The sequence below is a fragment of the Galeopterus variegatus genome, unplaced genomic scaffold (genome assembly GCF_000696425.1).
Source record: "Galeopterus variegatus unplaced genomic scaffold, G_variegatus-3.0.2 Scaffold256, whole genome shotgun sequence".
In the NCBI taxonomy this organism is placed as follows: domain Eukaryota; kingdom Metazoa; phylum Chordata; class Mammalia; order Dermoptera; family Cynocephalidae; genus Galeopterus; species Galeopterus variegatus.
In genome coordinates this window covers 253,114-271,715 of record NW_007726367.1, presented here as the reverse complement: position 1 = coordinate 271,715, position 18,602 = coordinate 253,114, and the positions used below count along the sequence as shown (strand labels likewise).

The 18,602-nt window shown below is 43.9% G+C and overlaps 1 protein-coding gene across 1 annotated transcript in view; it reads right to left on the bottom strand.

Moving 5' to 3' along the window:
- GTF3C1 (general transcription factor IIIC, polypeptide 1, alpha 220kDa) overlaps nt 1–6,254 on the bottom strand; it is an 85,233-nt gene extending 78,979 nt beyond the window's left edge. The window contains exons 1-2 of the mRNA XM_008566614.1: nt 6,034–6,254; nt 2,653–2,862 (exon numbers count right to left, since the gene is read on the bottom strand). Of these exons, the coding sequence (XP_008564836.1) occupies nt 2,653–2,862; nt 6,034–6,254 (431 nt within the window). The remainder of the gene's footprint in view (nt 1–2,652; nt 2,863–6,033) is intronic.
- Nucleotides 6,255–18,602: the final 12,348 nt, after the last annotated feature.

The window sequence follows — 18,602 nt, the reverse complement described above, 5'->3', positions numbered from 1 at the left end:
CTGTGAAATAGTATATATGAGCAGCCCCAGTTCAAAGCTATGTGTATATAAACAGAGCGTGTGGGTGGTAATTAGGGAAAACCTCTCAAGGAGGTGATTCTTGAGTTAGCAGGAAGCTGGGTAGGTGAGAAGCAGAAGGGTGAGGAAGTAGAATCTGCCAGGTTGCAGAGGTGCGGAGGCACATGCCTGCTCTGGGGGGCAGGTGTGCAGTGTGGCAGACACTGGTGCTTGGCTGTGAGCTGGGAAGCAGAAGGATGGGAAGCTCCAGGGGTCAGCTGAGGCCACATCCTGAACAGCTTGGTGATGTCACACTGGGAGTTCAGATTCCACACACAGGTCAGGGTTACAACTTCAAACCCAACAGTCAGCAGTCAACATGTATTTCTAGGAGCTGACTTTATGCCAACATATTGTAGACATGAGAGATACAGCAGGAAATGAGATGGACAGAGTCCCCACCCTCGAGGAGTTTACAGTCTGGTAAGAAAAAGTGACATAAGTAAACACTTAAAACCATTTTGGGTACCAAAAAAAGTAATATGATGGTGCCTGGGCAATGGGGAACACTTTCTGAGACATTAGGCTGAAGCTTGAGTGATGAAAAGGAAGTGGTGATGGGAAGATCTGAGAGCAGAACTTTCTAAGCAGAAGGAGCAGCATGTACCATTGCCTTGAGACAGAAAGGAGCCCGGCGTGTTCCAGCTGAAGCACAGGGCAGGGTGGAGAGGTGGAGGGAACCGAGGTCAGAGAGCTGGGTGGACAGGGGCTAGGTGGTAAAGAGCCTTCTAGGCTATAGTCAGGAGGGCAGGGAGCACACCAAAGGAAATCACAGGATATGTGGAACCAGGCGGTACACGGCTCAGCTGAAGGGGGCTCCGGCCTATATTGCAAAATAAAAATCAGTCCCAGCGTGGCTAGATGTTGTGATTTTCTGAAAGACGGTAAAGAGCCTTCTAGGCTATAGTCAGGAGGGCAGGGAGCACACCAAAGGAAATCGCAGTATATGTGGAACCAGGCGGTACACGGCTCAGCTGAAGGGGGCTCTGGCCTATATTGCAAAATAAAAATCAGTCCCAGCGTGGCTAGATGTTGTGATTTTCTGAAAGAAGCTAGATATCCAGGTTTTTAAATATTAGCAATGAAATAACATTAAAAACAAAATACAACACCATGCCAGGCAAACGAAGCTTGTCTGTGGGCAGATCTGGCCCATCTGAAACCTCTGCCTTGAGTGACGAGGGCACTATCCATCACATTTCCATGTAGGAAGAAACCCTCCATGCACTTGGGAAGTTAAAAAGAGGAGAGACAGCAGCAAAGGAGAAAGGAAACTACTGCATTAATTTCAGGCCAAAGGGGGTTGGAGAAGAATTGAGAAGGCCAAGTCAACAGGACTTGGTGGCCAATTAAATGTAGAAGTCAGGGTGAGAAGGGCCCTAGCAGGGTCCCAAGTCCACAGCTTGGAGAGCTAGATGCGTGGGAATACCCCTAGCCAGAATAAAGAAATGAGAGAGAAGAAAAGGCAGAAAAGGCAGATTTGGGGCTAAGGAGAGTAGGGATCACACTGATTATAAGGGCAGGTTACTGAAATAATACACATGGCACTTGGGAGAGAGGCTTGGGGGACAGCAGAGCCCTTGGGAGCAGCTGATGTTTAAGGGGTGAAAGGAGGTAGGGGAGTCCACAAAGCTGGTGAGGACCTGCGAGGAAAGTAGAAAAACAACATAAGACAGGAAGCCATGGGGACAAAGGCTTCAAGTGTACCTAATGATACAGTCGGGTCAAGGAGACTACAGGCCTAACAGTGTCCATTAGCTTGTCAGTCAGGATCTTAGAGGCCAAAATTGTGGTGAAGTGACAGAGTCAGGAAGGAGTGAAGGGGAGGGGAAGAGGTGGAAATGGTGAGACCAGAGTTTATTGCAAGAAGCACAACTGCAGGGACAGAGGTCGCTAGTTACAGGGCATGCTATGTCAAGAGAATGTTCTGTTGTGAGAGGGGCGATCTGTGTTAAAGTGCTGAGCAGAAAGCACCAGCAGACAGGCAGAAGTTGAAAATCAAGGAGAAAGAGAGCTTACTCTTTGATGTAGGAAGGAACATGAGGTATAGGGAGCTGGGCTGGGGGGAAGGGAGAAAAGGAGGGAGAGAAGCATCCAGATTACAGCCTTAGAGAGGGCTACCTGTCTAAGGAAAGGGGAAAGACATGGAAAACTCTCGAAGTCTTGGAAGTGGAGGAAAAAGGTGGAAGTTAGGAGAGTTCACTGCCCTGTAAAGTAGGAAGAGACGTGAGAATGGGGTTAGGAGTTTGAGAATAATGACAATTTGGATTAGCCACTCTGGGAAACTGAGACACTGATTGAGGACTCGCAAAAGGAGGGCTGGGAGCATAGGGCCCCTCTAGGACCAGAAAACAAAAGGCACCATCCAAACGTTAGCTACCTGCCATACCAAACTGTGCTAGGACCATGGACAGAAAGGAAGGGGAAAGGCAGGACCTCTGACCTCAATTGGCCCAACAGGAGCGGTGTGAAGGAGGCCGAGAAGTGGCCTAGTGCAGGGCTGGTGAACTCTGATAGACATGGAGGCTGCAGGCCAGACTCCTGTCTTCAAAGCTCTCGGATTCCCAGGAATTTCTGATGGTACAAATCAGTTACCTGTCAAAGGCTTCTACCATCGTACAACGAGGCTGCAAAGACTTGGTCCTGATGTCACTGGTAATGTTTTTCCTCTCCTTAAAGTACCGGCACGAGCCCTGGATGCCATCCTTATTCTCTAGGATCATATGAATGGGGTAGACATCCTCCAAAGGGACCGGGTCCCTCCTGGACTCCAAAATGCCAGTTTCCAAATCAATTTCTTCATACCTAAGGGGGAGAGCACAAATATCAAACCCCAACTCAGCTTCAGAAACTATGCATGGTTCAGTGGCATGTTTTTTGGACAACTTCCAGCAGAGATCAGAGAGAAGAGGTGAGATGTCGCGATCTCCCTGCCTCACAAATGCAGATAGTTTTGACAAGGAGGTTCCTGCCTTTCTACCCTCAAAACACAGACTTTTCCAGGATCCCCCAAACTGCCCAGAGGCTGGGTGCTGGGACCAAAACCACCTTACAAGACCAAATCATGGCCTTTTCCCCTCCAAATTGGGTGCCAAGTCTCTACCACCAAGTTTGGACTGAATCATTCAAGTCTTTCCTCCTTTAAGATGTCATCTTTCCATCTCTCTTTAGTTATCTCTCCACTAGCTATCATCATTTTTATGGTTTTAATTATCACCACACGTTGACAATTCTCAGCTTTGAATCCTCAGTTCTGTCTTTTTCCCCAAACATCAATCCAGTGTCTTCAACAGTCTATCAAACACCTCACTTTCCATGAGATCAAAACCAAAGTTATGACTGCCTCCTCCCACCTCCAATAAAATCCCTCCTTGGCACAACAGTCTCCCAGTAGCTTCTTATCAACACCATGGAGACATCCTTGACCTGTGTTTCTTCTATAATCTGGTCAGCCAAGTTTCTCAAGTTTTCCTTTGAAATCTCGCTCACATCCCACATGTCTATTTGAGGCTAGATCATGTATACATTTTCCCACCCTTTTCTTCTTTGCCCCCTCTATGACCTTTGCACAATTTAACCCTCCATTGTCAAATCACGTCTTCTCCCTAGCTTCCAGGACACCGCTGTGGCCTGACTGTCCAACCACACCTTCCCAGTCTCCTTTCATCTAACCTGAAATGTAGGTGCACCTCAGGGCTATGTCTAAGGGCCTCCAATCACACACCACACTCTCTTCCAGGGATAATCTGAGCCAACAGCTTTAATTACCAACTATATGCTACATGGGATGACTCACAAACGTGTAGCCCATCCCTCCTTCTGGCTTGCTTTCACTCCCACGCAGGCAGATGTTTACCAAACAGAACCTTCATTTGGACAAACCTAAAGAACCTCAAACTCAATGTGTCTCCACACATATTCTCAGCCACTTCTGCTCTTCTGTGTCCCTGCCTCAGGGAAAGACATCAGGGTTCACTCAGATTCCCAAACAGCAGGTGCCAGAGGACGTCACCCTTGATTTCTACCTTCCCTACACCCCACATCCATCAGTCATCAAATCCTCTTGATTCTTCTGTCTGATACAAGGGTGCTTCAAAAAGTTCATGGTAAAGGGGGCCGGCCCATGGCTCACTTGGGAGAGCATGGTGCTGAAAACACCAAGTCAAGGGTTGAGATTCCCTTACCGGTCATCTTTTTTTAAAAAAAAGTACATGGCAAGATTCACATTATTTTTTCATTCTACTTTTCCATGACTTTTTGAGGTACCCTGTGGGTCTTGATTCCATCTTCTCCTCTTCTTTCCCCCACCTATTATGATAAGCCAGACCATGGTTGATTATCTGTGACTGGATTACTACAAATTTCTTTACTTCACTCTTTGCCTATAGTCTGACTCCCCCCACCCCCAAATGGCTTCTGATTGTTTAAAGGATAAACTCTTTAAGTGGATTAAATGATCATTGATTACTTCTCCAGTCCAATTTGATTACGGGCAGAGTGGATCAAGGACTGAAACCTCCTGGATTCAAATTGTGGGTCTGCCCTTGCTAACTGATGACCTTGAGCAAGTCACTTAACCCCCAAAATGCAGATAATAATACCCACTTTTAAGGTTACTGTAAAATTTAAATAATATGCTATATGTAAGGATCTTAGTGCAGTTCCAGCTAACAATGTAAGTGTCAACAACTATTCTTTGCCCCTACCTCCAATTCCACACTTCAGCCAAACTTAACTACTTCTTTTCCTTCATACTTTCACATTTGTTGTTCTCTCTCCAGAGTACTCTTTGCAACTTGCCACTTTAAGTCTTGTCGTGAGGGCCGGCCGGTGGCTCACTCTGGAGAGTGCGGTGCTGATAGCACCAGGGCCACGGGGTCGGATCCCATATAGGGATGGCCGGTTCGCTCACTGGGTGAGCGTGGTGCTGACAACACCAAGTCAAGGGTTAAGATCCCCTTACCGGTCATCTTTTAAGAAAAAAAAAAAAAAAGTCTTGTCGTGAACATTATTACTTCTGGGAACATCCCCTGATCCTCACAATATGGCTTAAGAGCACAGACTCTGGAGAAAGACAGCCTGGGTTCAAATCAATGTTTAGTCACTTGTTATCCCCATAACCTTGGACAGGTTACTTAACCTCTCTCCATGACTCAGTTTCTTCCTCTGTAAAATGGGGAGGATAACTGCACCTACCTCATAGGATCACTATGAGGATCAAGTGAATTCAATATCCTGAAGCTCCTCGAACAGGATCTTAGAATAGTACCTAGCCCATAGTAAGCACTCAATAAATGTCAGCTACTAGTATTATTGCTAAGTTTGCTCCTATGCAGATCACTAGCTGCCTTAGGCTCTCTAGTCTGGCACTGAATAAGTGCTCCATAAAGGTCTGTTGACGTCAACTGCTATCTCCAGTCTTTTTTTTTTTTTTTTTGGCAGCTGGCCAGTACTGGGATCTGAACCCCTGACCTTGGTGTTATCAGCTCCACATTCTCCCAAGTAAACTAACTAGCCAGCCCTTCCAGTGTTTTGTTTTTCGTGTGTGTGTTTTGTTGGCAGCTGGCCCGTACAGGGATTGAACCCTGGACCCTGGTGTTATCAGCACCGCGTTCTAACCAACCGAGCTAACCCGCCAGTCCCTTAACTTTTTCCAGTCTTGATCTGAACTGCCTTCCTGTTCCAACCCTATCCTTCACTTTAAAGGAAATATTCTTTGAAAACGGAAGAATATTCCCCCAGTCACGCTCACCACTGCCCCCCAACACACACACGGACATATTGGGCCATCACCAGATGACCCCCAACTCCATCAGACCCCTGGGCCCGGCCAGGCCTGAGGTTCCCCAAATCAGCCTCACCACCGCGCCCGCCCATCAGGCTCCCGGTCCTCCCTCGGCTCCACTCCTTCCCCCCGCCCCCGCCCAGCTCCATAAGATCCCGGGCTCTGTGCCCGCGCGCGGCCAGGCCGCTGACCGGTCCTGCAGCTGGAGATCCGGTCGCTCCCGAGGCTCCTCATAGAAGCTGATGCCTGGGTGCGTGGCAAGGACCCGCCACAGAAACTCCTGCGTGTAGGGCTCCAAAGGCAGAGGGAAGGGCGGCACTCGAGTCTCCAGGCGGCTCCACAGCGCGGGCAGACACAGGCCATCGAGCCCTTCCAGGGCCACTTCGTCCAACAACGACTCCAGCGCGTCCATTGCTATTTCAGTCGGCAGCGCCCAGGGCGCCTGCGCACCACACTGCCGAGCCCCTCCCAACCCCCTCCAGCGCGCCTGCGCAGAACGATCGGCGGCCCAAGGAGGCTGGTCCTACCCGGAGATCGGAGGAGGAGTTCTAGCGCGCCGGCGTTACGTCACTCTCCTTGGGGGCGGACTCAGTAAGTGGAGCTCCACCGCCATTGGCCCGGAACTCCGTAGTAACCAGGGGAACTGCAAACAGTGTAGGGCCGCTTCCGGTTCGAGCACCCGGAACCGCCACCTTTAGGAATGGACGGTGAGTGGCCGTGTACCCCTCCGGGAGGTTGGGGAGTTATTCTCCCATCCTTTCTGAGCCCTCCCTGCGTAGAATCCTAGGCCATAGACCCCTGGACCCTCACGGCGGGACCAAAAGTGTCCTCCAGTCTGAAGGAAAGGGAGGCTTAATGGTCCGGGATGGGAGGAGAGGCTGGGAGAGTGGTCAGTGGAATGGCCACTGTGCCGAGCTGTGGTTGTGTAGGAACCCGGTACTGGCGGGGGTCTCAGCAAAGGGATTTAGGGTGGGGAAGGACAAGTAGAGGTCTGAGGAGCATCTTGTGGGTCCTGGAATGTGGAACTGTGGGATCTGGCAGTTGGTATGGAGGTAAGCGTGATCGTGGGGAGTGCAGTCGTCAGCTACTGGGGAGTTGGTATAGGGTTTGGGGGAGATTAGGGAATACTTCCTGTGCTTTTGTGTTAGTAATATTAAACCACATTAACAGAGTACTATCAAGTGCCGACTCTGTAAGCACAGTCAGTCAACACCTAGCTAAGCTTCAACAGCCCTTTGAGGTCAGTGTTATCCCATTTTACAGATTAGGAAACAGACACAGAGAAGTTAAGTAACTTGTCCAAAGCCAAACAGCTAGCAAGTGGCAGAGTGTGTGAGGAACTCAGACACTCTGTCTCTGGAGCTGAATTATGGAGTTTGAGATTTGGAAAGGTTTTTAGGGGCCATTCATTCCAGAAGTTGCAAATCCAAAAGTTTGCAGGGGCAGTTTAGTGGGCTGGATTGGGGCTGTAACTGAAAATCAGTTCCCCTGGGAAGCTTCTTACTCAGCTCCAGCCAGTTGTCTTCATGGGGCCCTTCTCAAAATACCGTAACAGCCAAGCAGTCTGTAGGCCAGAGGCAGCCTGTGGGCCACCATTTAGGCAAGGATCCCTGATTAGAATCATGGCATTGACAATTGGAAGCAATCTAAAAATAGGCTACTCTGATATCTCACTTTGTGGATGGGAAGACTGATATCTAGTGAGACTAGTAGGGTCTGTGCTAGAATTCAGACCATTTTTCTTACTATACCACTGTCCCTCACTTCTGGGGAATTTGTTCCTGGGAAATTTGCATTTCTTTGATATTCGCTGACTGCAGTATGGAAAAAAATTTTCTAATTAAACATTCTGTCCTGTGCTTAAAAGCTGTCTTTGCCCTTTCTACTTCAGAGGTACTATATAATGTCTCTTACCAGTTTGTCCTATGGAAAGGTCAATGTAATATTGTTGTATAACAAGTTTTCAAACCTTTAGGCCTCAGGACACCTTTATGCTTGTATCTCAAAAGAGCTTTGTTTATATTATATATATTATATCTATGATATTTACCATACCAGAAGTTAAAACTGAGAAAATCTTCAAACGTTAATCAATTTATTTAAAAATAACAATAAACTTATTACTAATAAACATAAATATTTTAAATGAAAAACAGCTATATTTCCCTCCCTCAGCAGGAAGAATGGCATTCTTTTACATTTTCTCAAATCTCTTCGATATCTGACTTAATAGAAAACAGCTAGACTCTGGTTTCTGCTTCAGCATCCAAATTGTTTGTTATGCTCTTTGGGCTGATGTACATGAAAAAATTCTGGCCTCTCACAGCTATATTATTAGAACAGGGAGGAGTGTTTTAATTGCCTTTTCAGATAACTGTAGACGCTCTTCTTTGATACCTTACTAAAACTTAGCAAGTGGCAGTTTCTTAAAGGTTAATCACAATGTGGCATCTGAAACCATATTGGTGAATTTCTGTACTCTGTTACATTAAAATCCATTGATCTGTCTTACCCTTTGATTGACTGCTTTACCCGTATATGATTTTATAACATCCGTCATTGGTCATGTGGAAAGTGTTGGTTCACTGAGTTATGCAAATCTTCCAAATGTTGACATTAGACATGTCATTACATAACATCAAAAAATCACATTCGTTAATATCACTACCTATCTCATTTTTTAAAAAAAGAGTTTAAGTGTTAGGAAGCTATTAAACTCAAGGTAATGGAAACAAGTTTTTCACTTGTTTTCACTTGAAAGCTTGAATTTTATCATTGGTAACAAATACTGTCAGTTGTTTCCTTGAAGTGACAGGCTCACTTCATTTGTATTTGAGAAAATGTCCACTTAATACCCAAGTCTGAATATCATAATTTGCCTGTTAATTGTTCATTCAAATAAAAATTGCATTCTTTACAAAATGCAGTTAGTTTTCAGCTGCCAACTCAAATAATCGCTCAAGTATTTTCTGAGATTAACTATAGTTTTTGGCTTATAGCAGAAGTGCTTTATGTGTACCTCCCATTTTTTCACATAGGTGATTAAAAATATGTGTACTCATGGGTTGAGATTTACTAAAATTAATTTTTACTCTTTCATCAAGACAGTCTTAAGTAAATATGACTTTTTGTTTGTTTTACCATGAGTACATGGCAGTAAAGAATATAATGGCTACCCGGACAGTTTGGCACCACTGCCTTGATTCAGGCTACAAGCAGTTTTATCCACTGTTGCTTTGTGTCATTAGTACAAATGTCAACACAGTAAAATATCTTAGAATTATGATAAAAATAGTTTTGTCTTTGTGGACCCCTCCTCCTCCCAAGATCTGTGGAACACACTTTGAGAAACACTGCTATAAACCATTTTCAAGAAGCCTGCTTTGTCACTTCTAATTGTTATCATCTCTGTGCTCCTAGGACACTATGATGGCCCAATAGAGGAATTTGGTCATTTTCAGATTGGTTACAAAAACGAAAAATTTATTCTAAGAAAGTATTTACCCTAAGACTAGATTTAACATTCAAAGAATCCCATTTTCCATTACAATTTTTAAAACTTTGACTTACACGTAGTTGTATAGACACATATCTATTGGGAAAAGTGAAGCATACCCTGATGAATTGTGATTCCAGCCAGGTAGATAAGCCAAGCCTAGGCTTATTATAAAAACATTTACTTCTTAAACTCACAAAAGCTTAAATGTCTAGCAAGTATCCCCAAACTGGACTATAGTTTAGCTTATTCTGCATGTCCAAATCACCATAGCTTTTCACAACATTTTCCCTGGCTCATTGGTTTTGACTTTGGGCAGGTCCTATCTGTATCTGATACAGCGTGTGTAATGCTCTTAGGTTCTGGGGGTCATATAGCCCTTGATTTGAATCTCAGCTGTGTACTTTGACCTTGCTGAGCCTCAGTTTTCCTGTCAGTAAAATGGAGATTATGATGAAGTTTACCTTGTTTTGCAGATTCAATGAAATAATGCATGAAAGCACTTAACACCAAGTCTGGTATATAAAAAAAACATCTCTCCAGGGTAGCTGATGCTATCATTATCTGCAAATGGGCAGACTTCTTCCACACTGCTGACAGGAGAGGGAGGCACTTCTGATGAAGCTCTCTAGCAAATAATAATCTTTGTAATTAGTTCACTCTTTATTTAAAAGAAAACCCGACTTTTGACATTTTTTATTTACATAAGGCAATTTGACAGTGCGTGAGTCTTCTGAGTAACTCATTAGGAAAATATTCACCTTTGTGTTAAAGTCAGATTTTCCCCAGTGCTTTTAAAATACAAGATGGTTTATGGGAAAAAAATACTACTCAGTTTTTGAGAAACATAATAATTAGACAAAAGTTCAGCACATCAATATAATTAGAAAGAATTGGAAAGCTACTCATTTGCTTTTGCTCCTGCCAGAACAAATATTCAACATTTCCCCTGTTTACGCTGCTCATTTGCTTAGCACACTTTCCCAAAGAATTAATAATGCCAAGATGAAATTTAGCCTTGCTTGTCCAAATAATCCCAAACTGCAAAACGGGTGATGGTTGAATTAGTGAGGTTTTGCTGCAAGTACACTGTTAGCGTGTCTGCTGTCTTCTGTCCTTGCATGGTGCTCCTGGTGATTTGTCTGTTTTTCTTACTACTTAAACCATGCAAAAAAATAATAATAAAATAAAACAAAATGAAGTAAGCATTCAGCAGGCGAAACGAATGGTGTGCTATATTGTCTTTGTGTCTGTTCTCTCTTCTTGTTTGTTCCCATCCTTCTATCTGATTCATTTCTTTTGTCATGATTTTTTTTTAGCATTCATTTCACCCTGTCACTTTAGCTTACAGGAACTTGGCATACTATGTTTTGCTTATTTTTCCGTATGGCATTTGTTCAGTGATTCAACATTTCAGTCCAGAGATTCCAAAATGAGTAGCATTGAATCCACATGAAGAGTATATGAAAGTTTGTACTATTCTCAAAACTTTTCTATAGAGTTAATTTTTAAAAAATATATAAGGTAAAAAAAAATTGACCTTTGAAAAACAGAGGTAGCAAATTTGAATACAAATTCTTTACATCAGAGGTTGCAAAATAGTAGCCTGTGGGCTGAATCAGACCACAGGCATGTTTATTTGGCCCACAATATTTTGTTTTTTAAATTTTTGAATTAGTCGTCAACATTGAAAAATTGGCAGATTTCTCATAAATATCTGATTATGGTGTTTTCTTGAAAATATAAAAATATATAAGGTAAAAAAAATTGACCTTTGAAAAACAGAGGTAGCAAATTTGAACACAAATTCTTTACATCAGAGGTTGCAAAACAGTAGCCTGTGGGCTGAATCAGACCACAGGCATGTTTATTTGGCCCACAATATTTTGTTTTTTAAATTTTTGAATTAGTCCTCAACATTGAAAAATTGGCAGATTTCTCATAAATATCTGATTATGGTGTTTTCTTGAAAATATCAGTAAGGTCAGCCTGTTAACACCGAAACAGAATTCTGCAGGGGAACAATCCCTCACAGCTGGAGCAAAGTGGAGACTGCCCCCTTTTGAAGGGAGCTGCCCTTTTCAGGTGGACACAGCACCTACCTGACTGGCTGCCCTCATTGCATCTGTTACCTGCCAGGACCCCATAAGCATTTGAAGTTACCATCCTGCTCCATTAGTAACTTGCACAGTTTTGAAAATTCCCATGGACTTCATCGTGTGCCATACTATGCTATACTATCTGAAAAAAAAGGGAATCTATTCTTTGCCCTAAAGAACGTAGTCTGGTGAGAAAGCCAGACATAAACAGATAACTACAATCCAACATGGGAAGTCCCTAGAAGACAACATTTGTAAAAATCCTCCCCTTTCCCAAAGCGCTCTGGCCGCCTGCCTGACTGTATGCCCATTTGCATACATATAGTCTGTGGCTGCTTTCATGCTACAGTGGCAGAGTTGGCTGGTTGTGGCAGAGAAGCCACAAAGCCTAAAATATTTACTGTCTGGCCCTTTACAGGACAAGTCCTAATATTATGCCCTGTCCTAGCTACCATTCATACCCCACAGTCTCTCCCCCTACTTTTTAGTTAGCACTCCTATCCTCTGCCCATTTCCTATCCCCGTGTAGTCTTTCATTCCCAGCTCCTGCCTCACTTTGAAAACTGTTGGTACCTTTACCACAATTAGCTGCTGGATTCTCTGACTTAACTTTCCCATTCCTGAAGGACATGTTATGGGTGAATGCTGCCCCTAGCAGGAAGTTGGAGCACCATAGTCTGATCACTTGGAGGGACCACCACACTTTTCTAAACTCTACATGATCTTGTATTGCATTGTGTGTGTTTGTGCGCATGTGTGTGTCCTTTCCAAAGAGTTTAAAACTATTTAAACAACACTTTATGACCCCACCTAAAATCACAAAAGGTTAGAGCTGGAAGGGACTTCACAGATCTAGTCCAGGATCCTATTTTGGGGACTCTGAGGTATCTCAGAACTCTGAGGTTCCCATGTAAGGGTCACAAATTTAGAGACCTGAAGGAGCAGGTGAAATTAAGTGACTGCTGTGACCAGGGTTTATTTCATTATGCTGCTTATGTCAGTTTCTTTCAACACCTAAATTTACTTAGTATACCCAGGAATATTCTTCAGTTTCATAAAGAAATCTGTTGTCTACTAACTTCTTGAAGCACGTGGCCTGCTTCATCTCTCCATCATCTGTAAAATAGAGAAAATAATTGTACTACCACCTAGAGTTGTTGTGATAATTAAATGCATTAGTAGATGCAAAGCCCTTAGATCCAGCGTGGCCCACAATAAGTGCATATGGAAATGTTAGCTGTAATGATGATGATGGTGGTGGTGGTGATGGTGATGATTCTCACTTTTGCTGGAGAAGTGGATACATGAACCTTCACTTGCATCTTTACTATAGGGAAAAAGCTCTTAGACCTGCTGGTGGATGGCACCTTGGACTTGATCTCAGTGTCAGGGAGACAACTGGGAGAGATGGAGCGGGAACCAGAGGGCACCACACCACCTGGCAGGCTGCTGCCCTCAGCTCCAACAACTGTTGCCAGGCAGGAATGCAGGCCCTGCATTGCCAGATATTTCAGTTTTTCAAGAGAATCCAGAACTCAGGATTTAAAAATGTGAAATCTCCCAAGCTTTAAATGTTGGCTGAAAAAAAATTTTTTTTAACATTATGGACACCAGACAAATGTGGACTGGATTCAGCCAGTGAGCAACTTTGGATCTAGTCCTATCACTGTCATTTATCAGGCACAGTAGAGTTCAGTGCCCGCTGATAAGCAGCCCAGGAGTGGGAGGACAAGGCCCAGACCTGTTTCAGCCCAGTGCCCCCACCACTCTCACTCAGCCCCCTCCTCATGAGCCTGGTCACTTCTTTGAAGTTCTGCCTCTTGTCTCCTTTGAGATGCAGATTTTATTTTAAGCCTCTGGAAGGAAACCATGACAAACCAGGCAGAGGATTAGACTCTCCTTCTCTTCCTCTCTTTGTGTCATTGCTCTCTATCCCAAGCCTTCCTGATTCTGGAGAGGAGTGGAAGGGGCAGAGCTTGTGGAGTGGGACTGAGGGGGTTTAAATTCTGACTCCTTACCAGCCATGTGACCTTGGAGGAGTTAATTTTACTTCATCTCTCACCACCTAGACTCTTAAATTGCAAAGTGGAGATCAATAATAGGGATACTCTGAGAATCAAATAAATTCATCTACCTAAAGCCCTTATAGGGCTGGCAGGCTAGCCCAGTTTGTTAGAGCACAGTGTCCTAACCCTGAAGCCATGGTTTCAGATCCTCCTACCAGCCAGCCACCAAAATAAAATAAAATAAAGCCCTTAGAATGGTGCCTCGTGCTTAGTGAGCTCTCGGTAAAAGTTGTCTATCCGTAGAAGGAACACATCTTTTTCCTTAGGATTCTGGGGGATCTCATGCACGATTTCCCATATTTTTCAAAGCAATTTGGCAGATCATTTTGGGGGGATGCGAATACTCAAAAGGCACTTTGGTTTAGATACACACACACGCACAAATGCAAAGTCCTCACTTGTATTCTGTGGGGAGCTGGGTTGGGTGGATGGGGCTGGGTTGAAGTGTGGAGTGGGAATGGGTTTAGGAGCTTGTGTGACGGATAGAGAGAGAGACCAAAATACATTTCCCTCTGGAAGCATGTTGTCACATAAGCCACTGTTAGGTTACAGAAGTGCGGCATTTACTTTTCTTTACGATTTCAAATGGAAAGAAATCAATATTTTCAATTATCTCCAATGTGGTATCAAACTTACTTTGTCATATTTCATTTCACCATCCCAGAAGGAGCAGGGGAAAGGATCAGGGAAGCACATTGAGAAGATGAAGTCTTTACTGCAGTTCATAATCATGCCTCCTGTCCCTTCTGGCATTGTCCATTCAGACATGTGGTCATTCCCTCATTCATTGATTCCAGAAGTGTCTACTGATACCTGTTCCATTCAAGGCACTGTTCCAGGTGTGGAAATTCAGTGATAACAAAGTCAGATAGTGGCCACCTATTTCACAGAGCTGATATTTAGTGGAGGAGACAGACAAAAATCAGATCAGTGCTATGCAGAAGATTAAAGTAGAGGGCACCGGGGGCTAATTCACTCTGAGGAGGTAGGTCCCTTTAAGCTGAAATCTGACTGATCCAAGGAGATGAGTGCTCCAGAAAGAGGGAAAGGAGAGGGCAAGGCCCTGTGGCAGGAAGGACAAGAAAAGCTAGTGGGACCGCAGGAGCTGAGCTTGCAGGGCTGTGGCGGAGAGGTCCAAGATGCTACATGGGTCAGGTTGCACAGAGCCTGGGCAGCCAGGGCAAGGGGTTTGGATTCTCTTCTATACACAAGGGAAAACATTAGAGGGTGAAGCAGCTGAGTGATAAGTACTTATTTTTATATGGATGCCTAGGGAATATATAGGCAAGAGTGGAGGCAGGGAGATCTATTAGGTGGCTGTTGGAAAAGTCCAGGGAGAGATGATGGGGGCTTGGTGGGTGATGGACAGATTCAGGATATATTTGGGAGCAAGAGTTCAGTAGAACTCACTGATATCCACAAATAATCAGCACTTTGTGGGGGAGAGAACTAATATCTGCTAAGTACCTACCATATCCAGGGCACTGTTCTAAGTGTTTCACGCGTACTCTCTTAACCCCGACAATAGACTTAAATGGAATTGGGACTAATAGGACTCCCAAAGAGGTCGTGAGTGGCTGAGCCAGACAGGCTGACCCAGAGTGTACCCTGTTAGCCTCTGCACAGCATTGTCCCCAGGCTCTCGTCTAATTATGAAGCCGGCCAAAGAATGCATGGCTAAGCATTTCTAGACCAAGGAAATGGACGTAACAGTGCTCGGGTTATAAATAACCATTTCTAGCTACCAGCTGCTATTTGGGTTTGGAAAGGATCTTAGCATGACTTGTTTATCTCAGGTAATTTGGCAGTAAACTGGGCCCTGGGAATTTGAGTTTTACAGAAAATGCAAAGAAAGAGTGACAGGGATATTGTTTCAGGCTTTCAGAAGACATAACTTAAATGCCGGCATCATCCTGGAGGCTCACATGGGAAATGAAGAGGAGAAGGTATCATAGAGCCAGAGTTTACCTGGCTTCCAAACAGTCCTGCTCTCTGTCTAATAGATTTTGGTTATTTTGGTGGGGTGTCCCTAAAGAAGTGCCTCAAAAAGAGTCCATAGCATCAAGAGAAACAAGTAATGGGAAGAGCCAGAGATTTTCCAGTCTTCTGCATAGTTACGTATTAGGTTGGAAACTAGAGGCCTGTTTGATTGAGCCTGTATAGAACTTTAACATTTTTCAAATTACTTGTCAATATTTAAAAATTAGGAACTTTTTCATACGACTGGATTTACAACTTGTCTGGGAAAATTTAATCCAGCAAAACAGGGCCCACATTCATCTGGAGCTGAGCAGCGATTCCTCCATTAGGCTGGGCAGCTGCTCTCCAGGCTGCCCTGTCCCCACCCTGTTGCCTTCCTCTGCCATTTTACATATATCTTTAAGAATGCTGTAGGAAGAAACCAGAATCAAGGTTTGGGAAGCATTCAGTAAGTCAGAATGGGGCTGAGGGTGCATGGGGGTGGATCTGACAGTGGATCTGGAGGTACTACCATTACTGGACTTGAAGAAGGACATGCAGACAGGCAACAGAGCATCCTAAGCACTGGGTAGCACCAGACTGACTGGTTTCTAACCCAAGTTCTTCCCCTTCCTTGCTGTGTGACCTTGGGTAAGTCACTTTGCCTCTCTGAGCCATGCAGCATTGTTGTTGCACAGGGTAGGAAATCCCAACAGCTATCACCTGTGGAGAAACTCAACAGTGGCAGGTGCTCAGTAAGCACTAGTGAAAACTGACCCCAGGGGAAACCATGATTTCCAGACCACCAATCTGGACAGGCCTCAACTTTCCTTTATTTACTTTTTCCTTTTGCATCTTCCTTTCTTTTCTTCTCTAGCCATTTCATAAAAAATTTGCCCTTAAATACATGATCAGGTCACCAATATCCTACTGGCTTAGCTAAGAAACTGTTGTTTCAATTTCCAGAAACTATATTTTGTCGTCATTTCATTCTTATCTCTCACACATTACTGATCGATCTTTTAAAGGATGGCAGTTTGTCCTCTGGAAATATCGTGTTCTATTTCTGGCAAGCTTTGAAGTCCTGAGGTTCAAGCAGGCTACTCCATCTCCCTCCGATAGACCGCCCCCCGCCCGCCTGCCCGCCCCTTGTTGGGCCTCAGATAGAAAAGTCTACAGCATTTCCGATTATATTATGTTTTTAAAAAAATTTAAATCAGCCTTTGGACATTTAATATTTTAAGTTTACTTTAGTTTTTCGAATAGGAAATAGATCCAAATAAATCCTTCAAAAACAAAAACAATATAAAAAAGTATACATTGAAAAGTCACTTGTGCACTCCAGGTGGTTCTTTACACAGATAGAACCAATATGAGTGTATATTCCTATTTTTACTCTTTCTTAGAGAGAAGGTTACATACTGTACACTTTCTGCCCATTGATTTTTTTTTTTTTTTTTTTTTTTTGGCGGGTAGCCAAAGGGTTCAGGGAACTGAACCCTTGACATTGGTATTACGAGGCTATGCTCTAACCAACCGAGCTAATCAGCTAGCCCTTTATTTTTGTACTTAAAATATGGCCGTTATTTAAGGACATATAAGGAGTAGAATATAAGCAGCTTGCTCCTTCTTTCTTCCAGCTTTGTGGTGTTCCATTCCATTATGTGGATTCACCGTATTTATTCAGTAGTTCCCTACTTATGGGTTTATAGGTTATTTCTAATATTTGCTGTTACACATTATGATACAGTGAATAACTCATGTATATGTTTGTTTCCTGTCTGTGGAGGGTTTTTTCACAGCAGACTCCTAGTAGTGATATTGCTAGCTCAAAGGAAAATGCATTCGTGTTTTTGAGAATGTTGCCAAAATACCCTCCAAAGGGCTGCACTCCTCCCAGCAATGCCGTTTCCCAGACAGATCTTGCCAAGAGTGTGTTGTTAGGTTAGAGTGTGGTGCTGATAACATCAAGGTCCAGGGTCTGATCCCTATGCTGGCCAGCTAAAAAAAACAAGAATATATTGTTAAACCCCTGGGCTTTTGCCAACCTGACAGATGAGAGAAAATGTTACCTTAGTGGGATATTTGTCATGTAAACTAAATTATGTAGCTATATACAATGAATGCAACGTGAGCCCCCATATTTGGACAACAGAAGGAATAAGTTGACCCTCATTTTAGTAACCTACTGGAAGTACCATCACTCCACTGGGAGAAACAAGAAACAAATTCTTTTTTTTTTAAAGATGACCGGTAAGGCCACGCTCTCCCAAATGAGCTAACCAGCCATCCCTATATAGAGATCTGAACCCGTGGCCTTGGTGTTATCAGCACCACATTCTCCCAAGTGAGCCACAGGCCGGCTCTGAAACAAGTTCTTTATTCAAAACTCCTTTGTGATGGGGAGGTCCCTGCCCAGGCTTTCTTTGCCTGCAGGATTTCTGTTGAATCATCTTTATTCCTCAAAGCCCAATGCTTCCTGCCAAGGCTGAGCATTTCACCTGAGTAGATGGGAGTGTCTGATGTCAAGCCTGCCTCTTCATGTTTGGCATTGTACACCCCTTGCCATATTCTAGATTTTCTCAGTAAGCCATGTGGCTTGAAGGGAGATCCATTTTCATTGGGGAGTCATTTTCTTCTAATCCCCTTATTAATTGCTGTGGGAGTCCAAAGCACATTAAAAACTTGCATCACAGAAGAGGTCCTTAACTCAAACTCTGTCTACAGCACATTCTTGTACTGTCTTTGTTCTTATACTGGTCTTTAAAGCCCTGGCTGAGGGACAGAGTAGCCTCACAGTTAGGAGTGCAGGTTCTGAAGCTCAATTGCCCACATTCAAATCAAATCTCCTCTACTCACTAGCTGTGTGATGTTGAGCAAGTTTCCTAACTTCTTTGGCTCTCAGTACCCTCATCTGACAAGTGGGATAATTATAGTACCTATTTCATAGGAGTAAATGAGTAGTAAATGAGTTATGTGTACCTAGCCTGGAGCCCAGTGCTTGGCACATAGTAAACCCTGACTAGAGGTTAGATCTCATGGTAGTGGTGGTGATGATAATGATGGTGGTGATGGCTGGCCATTAGGATCACACTGAGCCCTGCCACTTACGAGCTACATTTTTGTGACCTTGAGCAAGC